Raw genomic sequence first — 22,484 nt, forward strand, 5'->3', positions numbered from 1 at the left:
AATTCAGGGAGGTAATTTTATCCTAAACTGCCCAGAAGGAGACTGAGAATCAGAATGGTACCTGTTCTCCACCCCATTCCATTTTGTCAGTCGCAGTCAATGGAAATAATCAGGTGGTGTAGAAAGTACAATTTGCATTTACATAGTAACTTTTAACTTATGAAAACATCTCAAGGTTTAAAAAAATAGGCACTTGGTAGTAAAGAACTTGAATCTTGCTGAAAAAAGAATTATGCTGTCAAAGCTTTTCACCTTGCACTCATCAGGACAGACACAAGAATACTAAATTTCAAAGAGAGCAACAATTTATACTGCATGGGATAAGGATGCTGATTGGTTGGCAAGTCGAATCTGGTGGTCAAGGCATTGCCATGGAGAATGCACCTGGAAACTATTGTGCCCCGTGCTTTTGTTTAATTCAAAAATGACGCAATGCCTGGACATGTTCCTTTTGCCCACAGAGGATAATTCCCCTGGGTATGTAGCTTCTAGCAAGCCTGACATAATTTTAAATTGGTTGTTAGTGTAATTATTAGCCCACTTAGTATTGGTCATCAAGCGCTGTCCAATCACGGAATCACATCTAGACATTACGTTCTGCATTTTGCAGGCACAGGCTGGTTGAATATAGTCAGTACTCTGCCTATTACGAACAGCCAAAGTAAAGTGCTATTTGATATGATCCACTAGTTATTGGGATGCGCGGCAGATGTACCTGGCATTGCACTGGCACTGAAATTCATGTACCACATTACTCAATAATGTGGTAGGCAGAATGTCTTTTTGGTTTGATGACAGCATCCTATTATCGGTATTTGAATTTCAGTGCCAATGCAATGCCAGGTACATCCCTTCGACTGCTTGCAATAGGCAGAGTACTGACTATACTCATGCTCGCAAAACACAGAACATAATGCCAAACATGAGATGTGATTCTGTGATTGGAAAGCACCTGCAGAACAATCCCATTTGTTCTAAGAATTACACTAATAACCAATTTATCAGTCATGCTCACAATGTGGCTCACTTATGCTTGCTAGAAGCTACATATAGTCATACATAGAGACTGTCCTCTGCAGGCAAAAGGAAAATGTCCAGATTGTGCCTTTTTTGAATTAAACTAAAACATTTATTCCCTGGTGCATTCTCCATTGCATCACCTCGACCTGAGTTGGCTCGCCAACCAATCAGCCCCCTTTTCTCATCCAGTATAAATTGTTGCTCTCTTTGAAATTGGTATTCTATCATCTGTCCTGATGAGTGCAAGACAAAAAGTTTCAACAGCATGTCTCTTTTTTCAGCAATATCCCAAGGTACTTTAGTGGAATCTAATCAGTCAAAAAAATGTATCCAAACCAAAGGAGGAGACATTAAGACAGGAAAAAACCCATGACCACTACCATCGAGAAGGACAAAGGCAGCAGACACATGGGAACAACACCACTTGGAAGTTCCTCTCCAAGCTACTCACCATCCTGACTTGGAAATATATCGCCGTTCCTTCACTGTCACTGGGTCAAAATCCTGCAACTCCCTCCCCTACACCACATGGACTGCAGTGGCTCAAGAAGGCAGCCCACCACCATGTTCTCAAGGGCAATTAAGGATGGGCAATAAATGCTGGCCTAGCCAGCGAAGCCCACATCCCTTGAATGAATGAAACAAAGGTAACAAAATGTTTGGGTGAAGAGGTAAGTTTTAGGAGGTGTCTTAACGCAAGAGGGAGAGAGAGATTTAGTGAGAAAATTCTGTAGCTTACGGCCTCATCAGTGAAGGCGTGACCATTAATGGTGGGGGTAAAGAACAGATGGCTGCCAATCTAATCCCCTCAGCTTTCTGCTAGACAGGTTAGGTTGAAATTACTCTTGCTAAATTAATAATCAGTTTTTCTGCTTTCCTGATCTGCTGAACATGAAGGTTCATCATCTACATAATTTTGAAACATTTCTGCAACATACATTATAGACTGTAGGAGGATGAGTAAGAACTTGGTTGACAGTGAAGAAGAAAGCTGTTGACTGCTGGAAAACATCAATGGACCGGTCAATTGAACAGAAAGGTGACAAATGGAATTCAATCCGAAGAACTATTAGGTAATGCATTTTTGGGGAGCAAACAAGGCAAGGGAAAATACAATAAATAGTAGGACACAGGAGCGTAGAGAAGATCAGGAACCTTGGAGTGCATGTCATCACATCCCTGAAGATAGCAAGACAAATAGCTAAGGTGGTTAAGGCGGCATACAGATACTTTGCTTTATTAGCCTGGGCATAGAATGTAAGAGAGGGACTGTCATAATAGAACAGTAGAAAAACTAATTGTCCACATCTAGAGTACCACATTGAGTTCTGGTCATTGCATCACAGGAAGGACATGATCACACTGGAAATGGTATAGAGGAGGTTTATGAGGGTGTTGCTAGTAATAGAAACTTTTGGCTATGTGGAAAGGTTGGATAAGCTGGAATTGTTTTCTCTAGAGGAAGCCGAGGGGAGATTTAATTGAGGTGTTGAATATTATAAGCAGCCTAAATAGTGGATAGGAAGGTCCTATTTCCCCTCATCAGATAGGTCAATAACCAGGACTACAAATGTATAGTAATTGCTAGAAGGATTAGCGGGGAGTTAGAGAATTCTTTTTCGCCTAAAGTGTGGTGGGGGTCTCAAACTCTGCCAGAAAAGGCAGAAAATGCAGGAATCCTCATCAGATTTACAAGGAAATACTGTAACCTACCAAGCTACAGACCAAGAATGGGAAAGCGGGATTAGGCTGGATAGCTATTTTTGGCTGTTACAGGCATGCTGGGCTGAATGGTCATCTTCAGTGTCATAAATTTGATAATTGATGTGAAGTTAAACAGGGCATGAGATCATTGTAAAATTACTCAATAGGGTACATTAAAACAGTCATATCTTATTTAAAAATCACACAAAGAACCACTGGCCCCCATGGTGAAAGAAGCAGTGTTGAGAACATTTATGGCTTCAGCTCATAGTATTACTGTGTAACCTGGGGCCAGTGTCCGGGGAGGGGAGGGGTGGGGTGGGGTGTGTGTGTGTGTGTGTGTGTGTGTCAGTGTGAAGCATCAGTGGACTTTTCCCATACAGGCATTCTTCCCAAAATCCTTTCTCAAATGATGGCAATCAACTCTTTGGAACACACGAGCACTCAATGCTCTTTGCTACGAAGCTTAACTCCTGATTGCCCCTTAAACCCTAGCTTCTCCCTAACCAGTGCCTTCAACTCATGCAAACTGCCGTTGGGGTAACTACAGAAGATAGTCGTCTAGTAGGTGAAGGCATGGTCCAATGTTGCATTAAGCCACACACATTAGATGGCCAAAATAGCGTTCGAATCTCAGTTTGTGATCACAGCTGAGCAGCATTCATTCAAAGAGACAGAACAGGCATGGTGGACTGAATGACCTTCCATACTGCAAGATCTTATGACAACAATAAGCTTTAGTTGCTCTGGCCAAGCGAGTAGAGAGAAAAAAAAAACATCCAAGCTCCCAAAGGTTATCTCCTGGTTTTCACTAGACTAGAATATATGTCAGTACATACTAGGTAAGAGCAGGCTCAGGTATGGCTGTAATGCTTTCCTGCTGACATTCATTATTCAAGGCTCACAAATAGTTAATTTGGAGGGTTGTAGCAGGATAATTGAATCAGAAGAGATAGGAGCATAGGAACTTGTGGACAAAAAATGGCCAAGCTCCATCTGGTTTGCCTTCGATCAGGTAGCCACTTGATAACATGATATTGGTTGTTGACTAATCACAGCAATCAACTGACCTACTACAGACCCAGATATGACGAGGAAAACCCTAATGGTGGAAAGCTTTAGGAATCATTGATCCAAAGCTCCTCTAAAGCGTACTATGCTTTCTATATTTTATGCCTCAAATGATTCATATACTGTTTTCCAAATATTATTTCTAATTTGCATCTGATGAACCTCTTCCACCATCTCTCTAGGGAGTCTGTTGTATAGATGACTTGTTGACGGATGATTCCATAGGTTCGTTATGAATTTATCCTTCCTCTCCTCCTCCCACCTGCCCTTCAAATTACAGGCCATGTCCTATGGTTCTGGAGCAGGTGAAATAGCTTGCTATAGTCCACATTACCCAGTCCCTTCATAATCCTAAAAACAGGAATATCATTTAAACTCTCTCTTTTCCAGTGAGAACATAATAGGAAAAAAATGGAAACATAAGCTACCAGTGGAATACAATTACTTAAAAAATGTTGTTTATACAACATACAGGACCAAGGGAGAGAGCATAGTGACTTTTATTTTACAGGATGTACTTTCGTCAGTTCCGAGTATAAATTATTGCTCACTTGCATTTAAATTTCACGGAGGTTAAAAAAGACTACACTTCTCCAAAAATATATACAAAAATAAAATACTTGAACAAGCGCAGCATATTCTCATGTAAAATACTTTAAAAAAATGCAACAAATCCAGCTGATTAAGATTTTTATACATAATTCAAAACCAGATGGTTTCAATCCTTTACCCATATTTCAGTCACAAAATTTCAGCCCCTTACACACAATCCAAAATCAGTTGATTTCAATCCCCTTGTACCATGATCCAAAATCCCACAAATCTGCACATATCCCTTCACAATGATTTTCAATTACTTTATTTAGATTAGCAGACCAGTCCGGTATGCAGTAGAAAGTGTGATATTTTTAAGAAGTGACACAAGAACCACCTACTGAATCCCTGAACTATGCCTCATTTGGAGATGTTTACTCTGTGTGCATACTTCACCCTTCCCTTGGTCTTTGATGTGAAGCAGTGAGAAACAAGGAGTAAACTGAGCAACAGATCAACTATGAAAGCTTTTAATATACTGGCAGTGTTTTTTTAAATTGACTGATGAGAGATTTATTGGTCACAAAGGATTGCAATAAAGAAATAATATTGTTGATTAGTATGTGCTGTTCTCCTTATGACCGTATTTGAGCAATTAACCCACATTGTTGTGGAAGAGACAGTCCAAAGAACTCAGGATAAAGTAAATATTACTGATAACATGTCAATTATCAGCACTCAATTATTCCCCCAAGATTTTTGGTGGGGCCACCAAAAAAAAGCTTTCAATTTTAGATTGGAAAACTCACAGTCGTTAGATTATCTATCAATTTCCATTGTCCACAGAGGTGCCTTCATTATGTGGAGGCTGGATTACTAAATATATTCAAGGCTGAGTTGGACAGATTTTTGATCTGCAAAGGAGTCAAGGGTCATGGGAAGCAGGTAAGAAAGTGGAGCTGAGGATACAATCAGAAGAGCCATGATCTTACTGAATGACGAGTAGGCCCGAGAGGCCGAATGGCCTACTCATGTTCCTATTTAAGTTCTTATGGCAGTTAATTGAAGGTCCAGTGAATTTTACTTATATGGACTGAATGTTTCCTTTAGTAGTGGATGGTGCAACTGTATACAGCTGGGTCTATAACAGGACATATTGGCCCAGAAATTGCTAGAATGGCACATCACGAGGTGAGTGCCATGAATTTGACATTATTTTTCACCCTATAGATGACACTACATTTACACTAGAAGTTGCTGGAAATGTAAATTGGTAAAGGCGTAGGGATATCAAAGTCAAATCTTACACCATTTGAATGTCGGGTCAAACAGCTATCTTCTTAACCAAAGAAGGAAAAGGATAGAACAGACGACAGAAGGAAATAGGATGAATTCAAGTCAAATTAGGTACAGAAAGAGAAATACAGTGGATTGAGAGAGGGAGAAAGAGATAAAGGCAAAGGAAAAGTGAAGAAATTGAATAATGGGAGGACATTGCAATTCAATTGTGTTTAGGAATTTCTGTATTGCTCCTTGAGAAGTTAATAAGGGTACAGTAGGTGTGCAAAAAGTATAAACATTTTTGACCTCTGAATTATAGAACGAGCAGCCCCATGAATCATAATCAGGAACATGAAATGTTTACCTTCTACTATTTTGGTAGTCACATGGCACAATAATATGGAATTGTCTCATGACAGCAATCAATCTCTATCAGTTAGGCTACAGGCAGATCCAGACATAACATGCAAAAAACTCCAGTGGTGAAGAGCTTTGAGAATGATGCAATGTCTTTTTTTTTCTCACAAGAGTGTGTAATGTACCACATCATATCTCAAATTACTCACATCAAAATTATTTTGCAACAGACATTGAACTAATTTGCATCTCTGAACATCAAGCCTGATCAAAGAAGTTTAAAAACCCTTTAGGAACAACACATTACCTGCTGGAGTGAGGGGCCATAGTGTGAATTGTTCCCATTCAGGGCCTGCATGATTGAGTTTTACAGTTAGGACCAGAAATCAGATCATTAACAGAGTCCTTACAGCATGAATTGTCAGCTCTAAATGGCAGCAGCAAGTTTAATTTGCATTTACACCACAAATTGAGAAATTTCATGACATTATTAATTTCAATGGAGGGGCTCCTCCATTGAGTTTGCAATTTTTTCATCTTTTGCATGGCTAATGATAAATCGTCCGCAATTTGTGGAGAACTGGAACTCATGATAAATCCCTTCACTTCAAATTGCAGAGTATTTTGTGAACTAATAATGGTGCTAATTCACCACTGTTTTCCAGCAATTTCTAGTACAATGGCACCTCTTTAAAAAAAATTACCAACATTTTAGTTGGCTTGTTTCTCCAATAAGGCTGCTTCTACTTTCTTGAATTTCTGCAGCTCTGCTTGAAGCTCCCAGTACGCAAGATACACCCACATTAACCTGCCATTTTTTCTTTTGTCCATGTTTTGCACATTTGCACAGTGTGTTTCATGTTTAAAGATGCTGTTCAAGCCAGCTTCGATGCCCAACTCTCTAGCAATTGGGTTTGTAAGAGCTTGGCTAAGCATCTTCTTTTCTAATTCCAGTCTTTCTTGTCGTGGTATGAAGTAGCTACAGAACAGGCTTTGCCTGTTGACCAGGGATTTTTCGAATTCTTTTATTAATGTTCTAGCTTGGTTTTGCCACACTTCTTCCCTCTCCACCATATCTTGATACAAAGCTCCTGCCACTCCAGAATATTGCAGGGAATGTTTCTTCTGTTCTATATTTAAACGTTCTTGTTCCAGCTGTCTACGTTCTTCAACCAGCTGCCGGCTCTGTGCCGAAAGGGCTTCACGGTAACTTTGGACTTTACTTTTGAGCTTTTCCTGCTCTAACTCACAATGTGCAAGCAAGCGTCGATTTTGAACAATTGTGTCCTCATATTTCAATTTGAGATCTTTTTCTATTGTGTCTATCGTGTTCTTACATGTTGCTCTTACTTGCTCAATCTCCTTCTGTGATTCTCTGGACCAGATCCAGCCTTGAGAAACAAAATTAAGACAGTTTTCATTCCAATTTGCTCTTTTTCAAAAGCTGGAGGAGGAAAGCTTTCAACTATAGACCAGCTCTATCTCTTTTAAACAGCAGACACCAATAAATAACTTGGAGGTTGTTTACATTGCTTCTTACAACAGGAACATTATTGGGGTCAGAAAGGAAAGGGGGAGATGGGGTGAGGGGCAGCAGGGAAGACATTGTTTGAATAACCCACTTCTGTTGCCGAGTCATTTTTTTTTACTCCAGATGTTCCATTTAACATTGTTAAGGGTAAAAATGGCACAGCCAGAACATGGCAATGTAATTCTAACTTCACACCACTTACGGAAGGCTGCCAGCCCCAACATAGGCACCAGCAAAGCATAATTCCATCTGCTTCCATCACCTTCACCGCCCCGGCGATTGGGGAAAATATTCCACACTGGCTCGTTGAGGTTATTCATGAAGTCGCAGTCTGCTAGCAACAGTAATAATATCTGGATTTGGGTAACACAAAGGAAATTACATAGCATTACGTAGATTATAGAACATAGATATAGGCCATCTGAGCCAATCAGACTATGCTGGCATTTATGCTCCATTCAGACCTGCTCCCAACTTTCATCACATAATCATATCAGCATACCCCTCTATTCCTTTCTCCTCTTTATACTTATCTACCTGCCCCTTAAATGCATCTGTACTACCCACCTCAACTACTCCCAGTGGTAGCAAGTTTCACATTCTCACCACTGTCAGGGTAAAGATGTTTTTTCTGAATACTTGGTGACTACCTTATATCGATAATCTCAAAGTTTGCTCTTTCTCACACGTGGAAACGTTCTGTGTCTATTCCACCAAAACCTTTCGGAATGTTAGAAGCCTCCAATAGGTCACCCCTCAGTCTTTTCTTTTCAAGAGAAAAGAGACTTAGTCTGCTCGCCCATGCCCGATAGATATAACACCACAGTTCTGGTATCATCCTTACAAATCTTTTATTTAAATACAGTGGCTTCTACTAAATTATCTTTATGTGCAGCACCGTGGGATGACATTTAAAATAATAAAACCATGTGACCAACAACAATTTTTGTAATTACCTAATCACACATAAGATGCAAAATGCAATAATATGGTTTTGTCAAATACAGAACTTTAGCTCCCCAATTCTTAAAAGCTGGTCAAAGCAAAGACAACTGAACCAACACCTGAACTTGATCAGTGTTATATTTTGCAGAAGCTGATGGATTCTTTGGTATTTTGTGGTATTGTCGCTTCTCCTGCAAGCATCACATTATCAAAAAGTGTACTGCAGGAAATTTGTGCTATATTTCACTTGGAGTGCTTACTATAGCAATAATAAAGGAAGCTTTATTCTGTCTCTCTCTTATGTTCTTGTACTCTGTGGCTCTCCTTTTCACACCCAAAGCCATTAAAAAGTCAATAGTATTTTATCTACCTGCTCTAATATTTTGGTGGTTATCAATCAAGTATCTACTCTTTGTTTATTCTCCCAAAATATATTGCCTCAAACTTAATCTAGACTCCATTTCCCACATGTCTGCCCATTTGCTAACTTCCTGAGGTCATTTTACAATTCACTTCACTTTTTACCAAACCTACGTTTGTGTAGCTAGCCAGTCATTTTCTTACACTGAAGTCCAGAGCATCTACACAGATGAAAACAAACTTAGGCTTCAAAAGAATTCCAGTAGATGCTTTGGGGGTCGTGAGGTTGTGAAAGACACTATATAAATACAAAGCCCTTTATTTTATGGCTAGGCATAACCAAATTGGAGCAGGAAAATGATGAGTGATTTCACATCAAATTGGTATCAAAATGGACTATGCTGGTATATTATCTTCCGTACAACTGAAATACTATTATACTAGAAAAACATTTGGTGCATGACATTTTAGCAATGTAGGGCCCAATCCTCCTTGAAAAATAAGTTTTAACACATTATTAATATTCAAATCATATAACAAATTCAGTAGATTAAGAGACATACTGAATTGTGAATCTCTAGAATTCGCTAATCGATTTAGACCATTTCGCCATTTAGTTTGCACAAAAAATATCTTGCCTTTTGCCTCCTTGTTATTTTTAAGATCTTTCTGGATTTGCATATTAATTACACATTAAGCTTGCCACAGAAAGTCAAGTCTGGCAATTAGGAGCACAAGTACATTTTTATCAACATGCTAATTATTAATGCAATGTGAAGTAACCTCTCTGACCCAGAATTGGAAAAAATTGAAGTATTTAATCTCATTCCTGCATGTAGTCAATTGAAAGATTTAAAAAATGTCATATCTCAAAACAAAATTTTACTTTTCCTTTGTTTCTTTTTCCCTCTCTCAATCCAAACTTTCTGCTCCTATTTCTACAACAGAAGGCTTCATCCCTGTCCGAGCACAAGTGTAAAAAACAGATGATCTCTATATTGTACCTCAGTGTCTTGCTTTAAAATAGTCATAGATCAACGTTGTCCAATAGAAATTACGGACTAGCAACATGTGTGGCTACGGTGACACCATTTTAGTAGAAATTACGTTCACACTCATGCAATACAGGTAAATGTACTTCTCTTCTGTAAATTTATTTAACAAGCATCCACCATCATTCAGTAACTGAGGAAGTAAAGCGCTCACAATGATCAAACACTTGCACAGTTATCTTTCCATCTTACCGACAAACACAATAAAAAGTTAAAGCATATGCATGCATATGCTGTGCAAGTATTGTACAGAGTACTGAAATCACATGCCCAACTCCAGTCATTTTTTATTAGTAAAGCAATTACCCACATCTTGATTCCTAATTAACCAAATGAGGTTGTTATTTATTGAAATGAAGACTTGAATTTATATAGTGTCTTCACAACTACCAGATGTCACAAAGTGCTTTACAGTCAATGTAGTATTTTTGAAGTGTAGTCAATGTGTAACGTAATGTAGAAAAAAATGGGAGGCCAATTTGCACACAGCAAGCTCCCATAAATACCAACATGAAACTGACAAGATAATCTGTTTTTGTGATGTTGATTGAGGGATAAATATTGGCCAGGACACCAGGAATAACGCCCCTGCTTATCTTCAGAAAGTGCCATGGGATCTTTTACAGCTACCTGTCTCATCCGAAAGACAGCACCTCTGACAAGGCGGCACTCCCATCAGCAATGTCAGCCAAATTGGTTTTGCTCCAGTCCTGGAGCAGGACTTGGAACTAGAGCCTTCTGATGAGAGATGAAAGAGTTCCAACTGAACCACGGCTGACACTGTTTGAACATTACTGAACATTGCTGCCATACAGTAATTGCATTTGCTATGTTCCAGATTACTGCATCATGGAGTGCCATATTAACAGGAGAAAATCAAGTCCTTATGCATATTGCAAAGAGTTTTTCTCTATATTAAGAAATAGTTGCCAGACCAAAACAATTCAAGACTTGCTATGAGGTCACATGGACATTGCAGGAAACCATGACACAAGCCATCTGAACTGTGTCAAATTTTTCAAAAGCCAGAAATTACCCTCATCATTGAAAGGTAATGATGTGTGGAAATGACCTTGGATTTACAAGCTCTTGTAACATAGCTGACTGTTGGATGCCTCTAAAGACATGTCTCTTATCAAACTGTTTGAACTAAATACTGCATCAACATTCTGGCCTCATTTCAAGAACATTCTGATCTTTAGGCAAAGTAATTTATATTGGCAAAACTTTAACTATCTAAGAATAGGTATGCAAACTGGGGAGTGTGTTACAGAGTTAGCAAGCATACTCAGCCTCTTTTATCAGGAAGCTAGTGATTTGTTGTACCAGATGAAGAATCATTCAGAAGGGCGGAGTGACTGCCATTTTTACCAACACCAAAGACATTTTATTCAAAATTGCAGCATACAAGTAAGAAAGAAATACTCTATAGCTTCCCAAGCTATTTTTCAATGTTACGTAATTTTAACATTTGAAAATTAGTGTGATCCCAGGGGCCAGCAAAGTTCATGTATTATATGTTGATCCGCAATGTATACATAAATATGAAAATCTGATTTAAGTACTTTTGTGTAAATGTTATTTTATGTACTCACATAGGTTTCAGCCTAACTCACCATATTCCATAGTGACAGAAACCTCAGTTACGCCCCTCCCTCTCCACATTGCAATCAGCCCCTCTCCCCAACACACACATGCCCCTCTTCCTAACCCACTTCCTCCCCCATTCCCACATACCAGCTCCTCTTCCCAACCTCCTCCTCTACACGCTCACTCTGAAGTCCCTCTTAACTCAATCCCTCACTCAATCAGTAGCCCCTCTTCCCAAACCCCTCCCAACAACTCACCAGCCCCTCTTCTTCACTCACTCTCTTAGCAGTCCCTCTTCCCAAACCCTCTCCCCTGCGCCACTCACTCAGCAGCTGGTGAGGGAATCAACAAGAGGGAACAACATACTTGACATCATCCTCATCAACCTGCCTGCCGCAGATGCATCTATCCATGACAGAATTGGTAGGAGTGACCACCGCACAGTCCTTGTGGAGACCAAGTCCCGTCTTCACATTGAGCATACACTCCATCATGTTGTGTGGCACTACCACTGTGCTGAATGGGTTAAGACTTCGAACAGATCTAGTAACTCAAGATTGGGCATCCATGAGGCACTGTGAGCCATCAGCAGCAACATAAATGTGCTCAGCTACAATCTGTTACCTCATGGCCCAGCATATCCCACACTCTACCATTACCACCAAGCCAGGGGATCAATGAAGAGTGCAGGAGAGCATGCCAGGCGCAGCACCAATCATACTAAAAATGAGATGGCAACAAGGTGATGCTACAACTCAGGGCTACTGGCATGTCAAACTGCAAAAGCAGCATGTGATAGACAGCGCTAAGCAATCATACAACCAATGGACCAGATCTAATCTCTGCATTCCTGTCATATCCTGTTGTGAATTGTGGTGGACAATTAAACAACCCACTCGAGGAGGCTCCACAAATGTCCCCATCCTCAATGATGGGGGAGCCCAGCACATCAGTGCAAAAGATAAGGCTGAAGCATTTGCAACAATCTTCAGCCAGAAGTGCCGAGTAGATGATACATCTTGGCCTCCTCGGGAGGTCCTCAGCATCACAGATGCCAGTCTCCAGCCAATTTGATTCACTCCATGTGATATCAAACAGCTGAAGGCACTGGATACTGCAAAGGCTATGGGCCCTGACAATGTTCTGGCAATAGTACTGAAGACTTGTTCTTCAGGACTAGCTGCACCCCTCACCAAGCTGTTCCAGTACAGCTACACCACTACCCAGCAATGTTGAAAATTGCCCAGGTATATTCTGTACACAAAAAGCAGGACAAATTCAACTCAGCCAATTACTGTCCCAAAGTGATGGAAGGTATTGTCAAGTGGGCACCAACTCAGCAATAACCTACTCACTGGTGCTCAGTTTGGGTTCTGCCAGGGTCACTCAGCTCCTGACCTTATTTACAGCCTTGGCCCAAACATGGACATAAGAGCAGAACTCAACAGGTGAAGTGGTCGTGACTGCCCTTGACATCAAGGCAGCATTTGAGCGACTGTGGCATCAAGCAGCCGTAGCAAAACTAGAATCAATGGGAATCAGGGAGAAAACTCTCCACTGGTTGGCGTCATACCTAACATAAAGGAAGATGGTTGTGGTTGTTGGAGGTCAATCATCGCAGTTCCAGGACTTCACTGTAGAGTTCTCCAGGGTAATATCTTAGGCCCAGCCATCTTCAGCTGTTTCAATGACCTTCCTTCCATCATAAGGTCAGAAATGGGGATGTTCGTTGATGACTGCACAATGTTCAGCACCACTCGCGACTCCTCAGATACTAAAGCAGTCCATGTCCAAATGCAGCAAGACCTGGACAATATCCAGGATTGGGCTGACAAGTGGCACGTAATATTCACGCCACACAAATGCCAGGCAATGACCACCTCCAACAAGAGAGAAGCTAGCCATTGCCTCATGACATTCAGTGGCATTACCATTGCTGAATCCCCCACTAGTAACAACCTGCAGGGGGCGGTGGGGGGGGGGGGGGCGTGAATGTTACCATTGACCAGAAACTGAACTGGACTAGCCATATAAATACTGTGGCTGCAAGAGCAGGTCAGAGGCTACGAACGCTGTGGCGAGTAACTCACCTCCTGACTCCCAAAAGCCTGTCCACCATCAACAAGGCACAAGTCAGGAGTATGACGGAATAATCTCCACTTGCCTGGATGAGCTGCAGCTCCAACAACACTCAAGAAGCTTGACACCATCCAGGACAAAGCAGCCCGTTTGATTAGCACCCCATCCACAAACATTCACTCCCTCCACCACCAATGTAGTGTGGCAGCAGTGTGTACCATCTATAAAATGCACCGCAAGAACTCACCAAGGCTCCTTAGACAGCACTTTCCAAACCCATGACCACTTCCACCTAGAAGGACGAGGGCAGCAGATGCATAGGAACACCAGCACCTGAAAGTTCCCCTCCAAGTCACTCACCATCCTGACTTGGAAATATATTGTCATTTCTTCACTATTGCAGGGTCAAAATCCTAGAACTTGCCCCTCTAACAGCACTGTGGGTGTACCTACCCCACATGGACTGCAGCAGTTCAAAAATGAAGTTCACCACCTCCTTCTCAAGGACATTTAGGGATGACCAATAAATGCTGGCCTAGCCAGCGACGCCCACATCTCAGGGCCAAATTTTTAAAAAGTCCCTCTTCCCAACCACTCTCTCCCATTCACTCAGCAGTAGATCAATAAAAGGCATGTGTAGGCACCACTTACCCCATTACCTTTTGGATTATTTTATTTTAAGAGCCATGTTAGCTGTGTCAGGCTGGTGTGTTTTAGTTGAACACTCGTTAAAACCATTACCCATGTAAAGGTCAACACCTTAACTTTTTGCCTACAAGATTGGTCTTAAAAATTTGACTTTTTACTTGAGTATATATAATATTGGCATTTATAAAGCACATTTCATGAACCCAGGATGTCCCAAAGCACTTTACAGCCAGTTAAATGTGCAGTCACTGTTGTGATGCAGTAAACAATTTACCGACGAAGAACATCGAAATAATGACCAAATAATTGGTATGAGTGATATTGGTCTGGATACTGTGGCGAATTCACCTGTCTTCTTCAAAGTATCATCAGGATTTTCGCATCCACCTGAGAGCAAAGACTAAGCTTAATGCCTCATCTGATAAATGCCACCTGAGACAAGTACAACATTCCTTAACACTGCTCTGAAGTATCAGGCAGGATTGTGTGTTCAGATTTCTGGAGTGAGACTTGAACCCAAACCTTCTGATACAAAGGTGACAGTGCTGCCGCTAAGCCAAGTCTACCCTTCATTTAAGACCAAGCTTATATAATCCACATAAGAAAAATCTTACATTTAAAATATGCCACATACTTGCCAACTTCATCATTTATGTTAATTTGTCAGCCCTAACAAAACAAGACAGAAAGGTGCATTGTGCTCTATGAATTTCAAGCAGTGTACATATATTGCTCTGTACATGCCTATACACCTTTCACCTCCTCTCTAGCACCATCCAGGTCCCCAATACTTATTCCAGACGAAACAATGATTTACTTGTAATACTTCCAACTTACCATACTGTATTAGCTGCTCACAGTGGGGAGACCGAATGCAGATTGGGTGATCATTTTGTTGAACATTTCCATGCAGGCAGCAAGCACAGCCTGAGCTTCCAGTCACTTGCCAGTTCAATTCTCCATCTCACTTTCATACTGACCTCTACACTGTTCCAATAAGCTCAACAAAAGTTAGAGAATAGCACCTCATCTTTCTACTAGGCACAATATACAGTTCTTTGATCTTAATGCTGAGTTTAACAGCTTTAGTTCTTAACTATCACTCATTTTCTCTTGGACAGCAAATACTGGCCCTGGAAGGTGACTGCATCAGAACCACTGGGAGTGCTTGGAGTGGGATCACCTATTGGTACACAATCGGCGAGGAAGTGGTTTGCACATCCTCGGGTTCACCTAACTTTCTTCCATCACATTCCCAGACCATGGGAGTCTTCTCCTCTATCAGATTTACCATGCTTCTCCTCTGAGATTCTGCTGTAACCATCTACACCTCCTCCAGACCCATCTTTTGTTTTTATACTTGTCTCATTATCACCTCCTTTTGTCTTACACCATTATCACTTGTTATTAAATCACTCCTGCCCTCTACTGCACCACACCTCTCCTTTGTTCTTTCTCCTAAGTTAATGCTTCCTTAAAAGTTGTACACCTCTAACATTTTCCAGTTCTGATGAAAGATCATTGACATGAAACGTTAACTCTTTCTTCACTGATGCTGCCGGACATGTAGTACTACATTTTTTATTACTGAAACTTCTTATTGTTGGGTACGTGCTCACGTTCCCACCTATTGAATCTCCCTTCCTGTACATACTGATGTTCGACACCGTTTGATTGGGAATAGAAATTAAAAAATGGAGCAAGTAGAAAAACAAATTAAAATAAAGACACCAACTCTCAAGGCCAGAATTTTTTCATGATCCCTCCCAAGATCTGCTCCCACTGGCTTTTTACGTCCTTATTAGTTGCATTTCTCTCTTCCCTTTGAAAGGGATAGTTGAAGTAAGTAGCATATAGGCATTTAGGGCAAAGCTGAACAAGTTGCCAGAGAAAGGCGACCAGTAAGACGCCCAAAGCTCCACTTTGCGGGTGCTTGCAAGTGATGAAGGCCCTAAACATCAATTTTCACACGTGGGCGACCCTAGCTGATGACAGAGGGAAATGGCAACATCGCCTATGGCCTGGCATGCATCACCATGACAATGAGTGGCTACAGCTGTCTGACAACAGGGAGCAACACCAAAAGCAACAACCCACAACAACCATTTCATCTGTGGCACTTTTGACAGAACCTACCTCTCACTCATTGGGCTCTCCAGCCATTGGCAAAAGTACATAACATGAAGCTACTCCAATTCCAATGGATTTAATTTGCTGCTCAAAACATCATCTTATGAGAATGGAAGGATGCCAATGTTAGACAAGATAAGTGCATGAGGAAGAAATAGAAGGGTATTCTGATAAGGTTAGAAGAGGGGGAGGAAAAAGCTCATGTGGGACATAAAACATCGCCATGGTTGTTCAGTCGATGGCCTGTTTGTGTATTATAGACTTGATGTAATTCACTGTAAGAAGTATGAAGTGATGAATTTTGAAAGGAAGAATGAAGTATTTAATTGGTTAACAATTTAAAGGATGTGCAGGAATAGAAAAACCTGTGCAAATCTTTGAAGGTGATAGGGACAAGTCGATGAGACTACCCTTTACTTATAGGATCCTGGCCTTTATAAGTAGGGGCAGAGTATAAATGCAAGGACCTTTATAAATCATTCTTTAGCCCCAAGCTGGAGTACTGTGCCCCAGTTCTGTGCATCACACTTTAGGAAGAATGCCATAGCCTTCGAAAGGGTGACAAGGAGATTTACTAAAGTGATACCAGGGCTGAGAGAATTCAGTTATGTGGAAACACTAAAATGGCTGGAATTGCTGTCCTTAGAAGAGAGAAGATTAAGGGACTGTTAATAGGGATATTCAAAATCATGAAAGATTTTGATAAACAAGGAGAAACTGTTTCCACTGGCAGGAGGGTTGGTAATCAGAGGACATGGATATAAGTTAATTAGAGGTGGGAGATGAGTTACTTTTAAATGCAGCAAGTTATGATCCGGAATGCACTGCTGAAATTGTTGTAGAAACAAATTGAATAGTAACTTACAAATGAGAATCAAAATGAAAACATTGTGGAGTATGAGGAAAGAGCCAGGGAATGTGACTAATTGGATAGTTTCTTCACAGAACTGGCATATACATGGTGAGCTGAATGACCTCCTTTCTGTCTGCTCTAACTCTTTCCTTCTTTAAGGTGTTCCTTAAAAACCTACTTTAAGGATCAAGCTATTAATCACTTGTCCTAATAGCTCATGTGCCTCAGTTTCACATTTTGTTTGATAATGTTTCTAATCAGGTGGGGACCTTTTATTCTGTTAAAGGAGCGATATAAAGGCAAGTTGTTGTATCATTTAATATTCCTTCAGAAATTGGCAAAGGAAGCCATCAAAATTGTGCTGTTTCACCATTTGATGTGACAAGACATTCCAGATGAGCTGATCCTGTGGAATCTATTAATAAAGAAGTATTAACAATGCACTTAGAAAAGCATAGTATGATTAAAACAAGTCAACGTGGTTTTACTAAAGGGAAATCCTGTTTGACAAATTTATTGGATCTTGAGGATATAAATAGCAAGGTAGATAAAGGGGAACAAGTAGATCTAAATTTCTAAAAGGCTTTTGATAAGATGCCACACAAAAGGTTAATGGGCAAGATAAGTGTGCATGGAGTTGGAGGTAATATATTAGCACAGATAGAGGATTGATTAACAGATAGAAAGCAGAGAATGGGGATAAATGGAACTTTTTCAAGCTGGCAGGTAATGAATAGTGGAGTACCACAAGGGTCTGTGCTGAGGCCTCAGCTTTTACAATCTACATTAACAACTTAGATGAAAAGACAGTTATGTATCTAAGTTTGCTGATGATACCAAGCTAGGTGGAAAGGCAAGCTGTGGGAAGGGCACAGAGGCTGCAAAGAGATATAGACTGATTAAGTGAGTGGACAACAAGACAGTAGATGGAGGATTCCATCATTGAATACATTTAGGGCTGGGATAGACAGGTATTTGGTCTCTCGGGGAATCAAGGGATATGGGGAACAGGCAGGGAAATGGAGTTGAAGCCCAAGATCAGCCATGATCGTATTGAGTGATGGAGCAGGCTGGACGAGCTATATGGTCTATTCCTGCTCCTATTTCTTCTGTTCTTGTATCTCCACTGACCGAGTCATATCCAACACAAAGGAAGATGGTTGTCGACACTGTAGGTCAATCATCTCAATCCCAGGACATTGCTGCAGGAGTTCCTCAAACAAGGACCAACCACCTTCAACTGCTTCATCAATGACCTTCTCTTCAACAGAAGGTCAGAAGTAGGAAGGTTCACTGATGACTGTACAGTGTTCAATATCATTCGCAACTTCCCAGATAATGAAGCAGTCCGTGCCCATATGCAGCAAGACCTGGATAACATTCAGGTTTGGGCTGATAAGTGGCAAGTAACATTCATGCCACACAAGTGCCGAGCAATGACCATCTCCAACAAGAGAATCTTACCATCTCCCCATGCCATTCAATGACATTACCATCATGGAATCCCCATCAACAACAGTATGACAGAAACTTAACTGAACCAGCCACATAAAGACTGACTGCAAGTGCAGGGCAGAGACTGGGAATTCTGTGCCAAGTAACTCACATCTCGACCCCTCAAAGCCTGTACAACATCTACAAGGCAGAAGTCAGGAACGTGATGGAACATTCTGCACTTGCCTGGATGAGCACAGGTCCAACAGCACTCAAAAAGCTCAACACCATCCAAAACAAAGCAGCCTGTATGAGTGGCATGCCATCCACTACCTTGAGCATTCACTTGCGGCATCACGGTAAACAATAGCTGCAGTGTGTACCATCTACAAGATGTGCTGCAGCAAGTCCAAACCTGCAACCTCTATCACCTAGAAGGACAAGGGCAGCAAATGCATGGAACACCTTCCAGCTCCCGTCCAAGTCACGATCCTGACTTGGAACTATATCACCGTTCCTTCACTGTTGTTGGGTCAAAATCCTGGAACTTCCTCTCTATCAGTATTCTGGATGCAACTACACCACATGGACTGCAGTGGTTCAAGGTGATCACCACCACATTCTCAAGCACAATTCAGGATGGGCAAAAATGTGGCCTTGCCAGTGTCACCTACATCCCTTGAACAAATAAATAAAGTTAAACCATCATCCATCAATGGGGAGACAGCCCCAATAGGTTAAATGAATAAAGGATTCTGGTTGCTCTGAAATTTGGGCTTAAAAACGTTAAGGACAGCAAAAAAAGAAAATCAGGTTAAACAACAAAATGTCTGGTGGACCCTGAAGGCTTGACCCCCTTTGTAGTGGGATTTCTGGAACTTTACAGCATGACACTAATGTTGACAAAAAGTTATTCTCACTATAAGTGTTGATAAAATAACTGAAAGATCATTATGCAGGAAGTGAAGTCAAGTTGGGTAGGAAGTGTTAACCATGTACAAAATGTTTTAAATAAATAAATATTTTAGTGGATTTCTCTCCAGTATTTCTAATCTCCTTTCCCCATATCTATTCCTTCCTAGGAACATAGGAGCAGCAGTAGGCCATTTGGCCCATCAGGCCTGCTCCACCATTCAATCAGATCATGGCTGATCATCTACCTCTATGCCATTTTCCCATACTATCCCAATATCCCTTGACATCATTAATACCTAGAAATCTATCGATTTGTCTTGAACATGCTCAATGATCCAGCTTCCACAGCCCTCCAAGGTAGTGAATTCCAAAGGTTCACAACCCTTTGAGTGAAGAAATTCCTCCTCATCTGCCTCTTAAATGGCCTTATTCTGAGACTGTGTCCCCTAGTTCTAGACACACCAGCCAGGGGAAACATCCTATAGTGATGTCACACATTACTTTTTATAAAATATGTATATAATATATGCACGTATATAATATATGCACTCATTGCTATTTGTAACTTTTAAAACCGGACTTTGGCTGAACACTATCCTTAAAATAGCTGAACCTATGTCTGTCTGTGACCCCAGAACAAAAGAAGCCACTTTGCAGTTTCAGGAAGATTCACACCTTGTTATCTCCAAGAAGCCACCATTGATCACCTGGGGACTATATAGTCCAACTTCAAAGAGAGCTATATAAAGGTCATTTGCATTTGATATCCCAGGCTTGCCAGCAGGAGACAGAGAGTCTGCTAAGACAAAAGCCCCTGAAGCAGTCCTTTCAACTCAACAGCCAGGATGTTTAGCAGTCTTTGAGACCCAGCCAAATTCCAGATGATGGATACACTCCTTTGTTGAAGACCTGGAGGAGAGGTCACCGCTTATTAAAAAGGAAGCAGATCAAAACACCTTCTGTTTACGGACAGGTGGAGAGGAAAAATTAATCCTGTTTGAACATTCCTCTTTCCTGTCTGTAACACTATCCACATTTACCCTGTCACAGTCTGTAAGAATTTTGTAAATTTCACTGAGATTACCTCTCATTTTTTGAAATTCTAGGGAATACAGGCCCAGTTTCCTCAATCTCTTCTAAGATAAGCCTGCTATCTCAGCAATTAGTCTGGTGAACCTCCATTGCACTTCAACAACTGCAAGCATGTTTGGAGACCAAAACTGTACACAATACTCCAGGTATGGTGTCACCAAGGCTCTATACAATTGCGGCAAGACATCTTTACTCCTGTACTCATATCCCCTTGTGAAGAAGGTCAACATCCCATTTGCCTTCCTAATTACTTGCTATACCTGCATGCTAGCTTTAAGCGACTCATGGATAAGGACAGCCAGGTCACTTTGGACTTGAACACTTCCTAACTTCTCACCATATAAAAAATACTCTTTTTTTTCTTTGAAAGTGGATAACTTCACACTTATTCACACTATCTTCCATCTGCCATGTTTTTGCTCACTCACTTAGCCTGTCCAAGTCCTCTTGAAGCATCCTTGCAACTTCCTCACAACTTAAATTTGCACCTAGTTTTGTACCATCAGCAAATTTGGAAATATATTTGGTCCCCACATACAAATCATTTACATATTTTGTGAACAGCTGTGATCCCAGCACTGATCCTTGTGATACTAGTCACAGCCTGCCAGCCTGAGTGACTCGTTTATTCCTACTCTCTGTTTCTGTCTGTTAACCAATTCCCAATCCATACCAGTATATCACCTCCAATCACATGTACTCTAACCTCCTGTGTGGTACCTTATCAAAAGCCTTCTGAAAATCCAAATACACATCCTTATCAATACAACAAATAACATCCTCAACAATGTCCAACAGGTTTGTCAAATATGAATTCCCTTTCAATCATCCGCATTGACTCTGCCCAATAATATCATTATTTTCTAAGTGCCCAGTTATTATATCCTTGATATTAGATTCTAACATTGTCCCTACTACTGATGTCAAAATAACAGGTTCTCAATTTTCCTTCTCCCTCCCTTCTTAAATAGTGGGGTTACATTTACTACTTCCAGCCTACAGGAACCTTTCCAGAATCCATAGAATTTTGAAAGATAACCACCAATGCATCCACTATTTCTATGGACACCATTATCTCTATGCAATACTCAGGGATGTAGCTAATCTGGTACAGGGGATTTATCAACCTTCAATCCAATTCATTTTTTGAGTACTCCTTTACTAATACCAATTTCTTTCAATTCCCCGTTTTCATATTTTGCTTAATATTTCTGGGAGATTTTCTATATCTTCCTCTGTAAACACAAACACAAAGTAATTGTTTAGTTTCTGCTATTCTCTATTATAAATTCTCATCTCCAACTGCAATGGGCCCACATTTGTCCTTGCCAGTCATTTCCTAAACAAGTTTTACAGTCCACCTTTATGTTTCTTGCTAGCTTGCATTCATATTCTCTTTTCCCTTTCTTTATTACAGAATCTTTTCAGTGCAGAAGGAGGCCATTTGGCCCATTGAGTATTCCCTTTTGAATGCCTCGATCGAAACTGCCTCCACCACCCTTTCCATGAGATAGACTCCGACCACCCTCTGGGTGAGAAAATTATTCCTCACATCACTTCTACTCTTTTGCCCATTATTTTGAATCTGTGCCCTCTGATTCTTGATGTATCCTTAAGATGGAACAGTTTCTCACTATTTACCCCGTCCATATCCCTCAGGATCTTGAATGCTCAATCAAGACTCCTCTCAGCCTTCTTGTCTCCAAGGAAAACAGATCCAACCTCTCCTCATAGCTACAGTTGTTCATCCCTGGATACATTGTGAATCTCTTCCGTACTCTAATACCTTCACACACTTCCTCAAGTATGGCGCCCAGAACTGGATGCAGTACTCCAGATGAGGCCTAAATAGTGTCTTATACAAGTTTAACATGACCTCCTTACTCTT

The 22,484-nt window shown here is 40.8% G+C and overlaps 1 protein-coding gene across 2 annotated transcripts in view; it reads right to left on the reverse strand.

Moving 5' to 3' along the window:
* Positions 1 to 4,279: 4,279 nt before the first annotated feature.
* The window catches only part of LOC121278889 (coiled-coil domain-containing protein 127-like), a 28,055-nt gene continuing 9,850 nt past the window's right edge, over positions 4,280 to 22,484 (reverse strand). For both annotated transcript variants that reach the window (XM_041189378.1, XM_041189377.1), the window contains exons 2-3: positions 7,701 to 7,851; positions 4,280 to 7,358 (exon numbers count right to left, since the gene is read on the reverse strand). In XM_041189378.1, coding sequence (XP_041045312.1) covers positions 6,679 to 7,358; positions 7,701 to 7,818 — 798 coding nt within the window. In that variant the 5' untranslated portion in view covers positions 7,819 to 7,851 and the 3' untranslated portion in view covers positions 4,280 to 6,678. The remainder of the gene's footprint in view (positions 7,359 to 7,700; positions 7,852 to 22,484) is intronic.

The sequence above is a fragment of the Carcharodon carcharias genome, chromosome 6 (genome assembly GCF_017639515.1).
Source record: "Carcharodon carcharias isolate sCarCar2 chromosome 6, sCarCar2.pri, whole genome shotgun sequence".
Taxonomy (NCBI): domain Eukaryota; kingdom Metazoa; phylum Chordata; class Chondrichthyes; order Lamniformes; family Lamnidae; genus Carcharodon; species Carcharodon carcharias.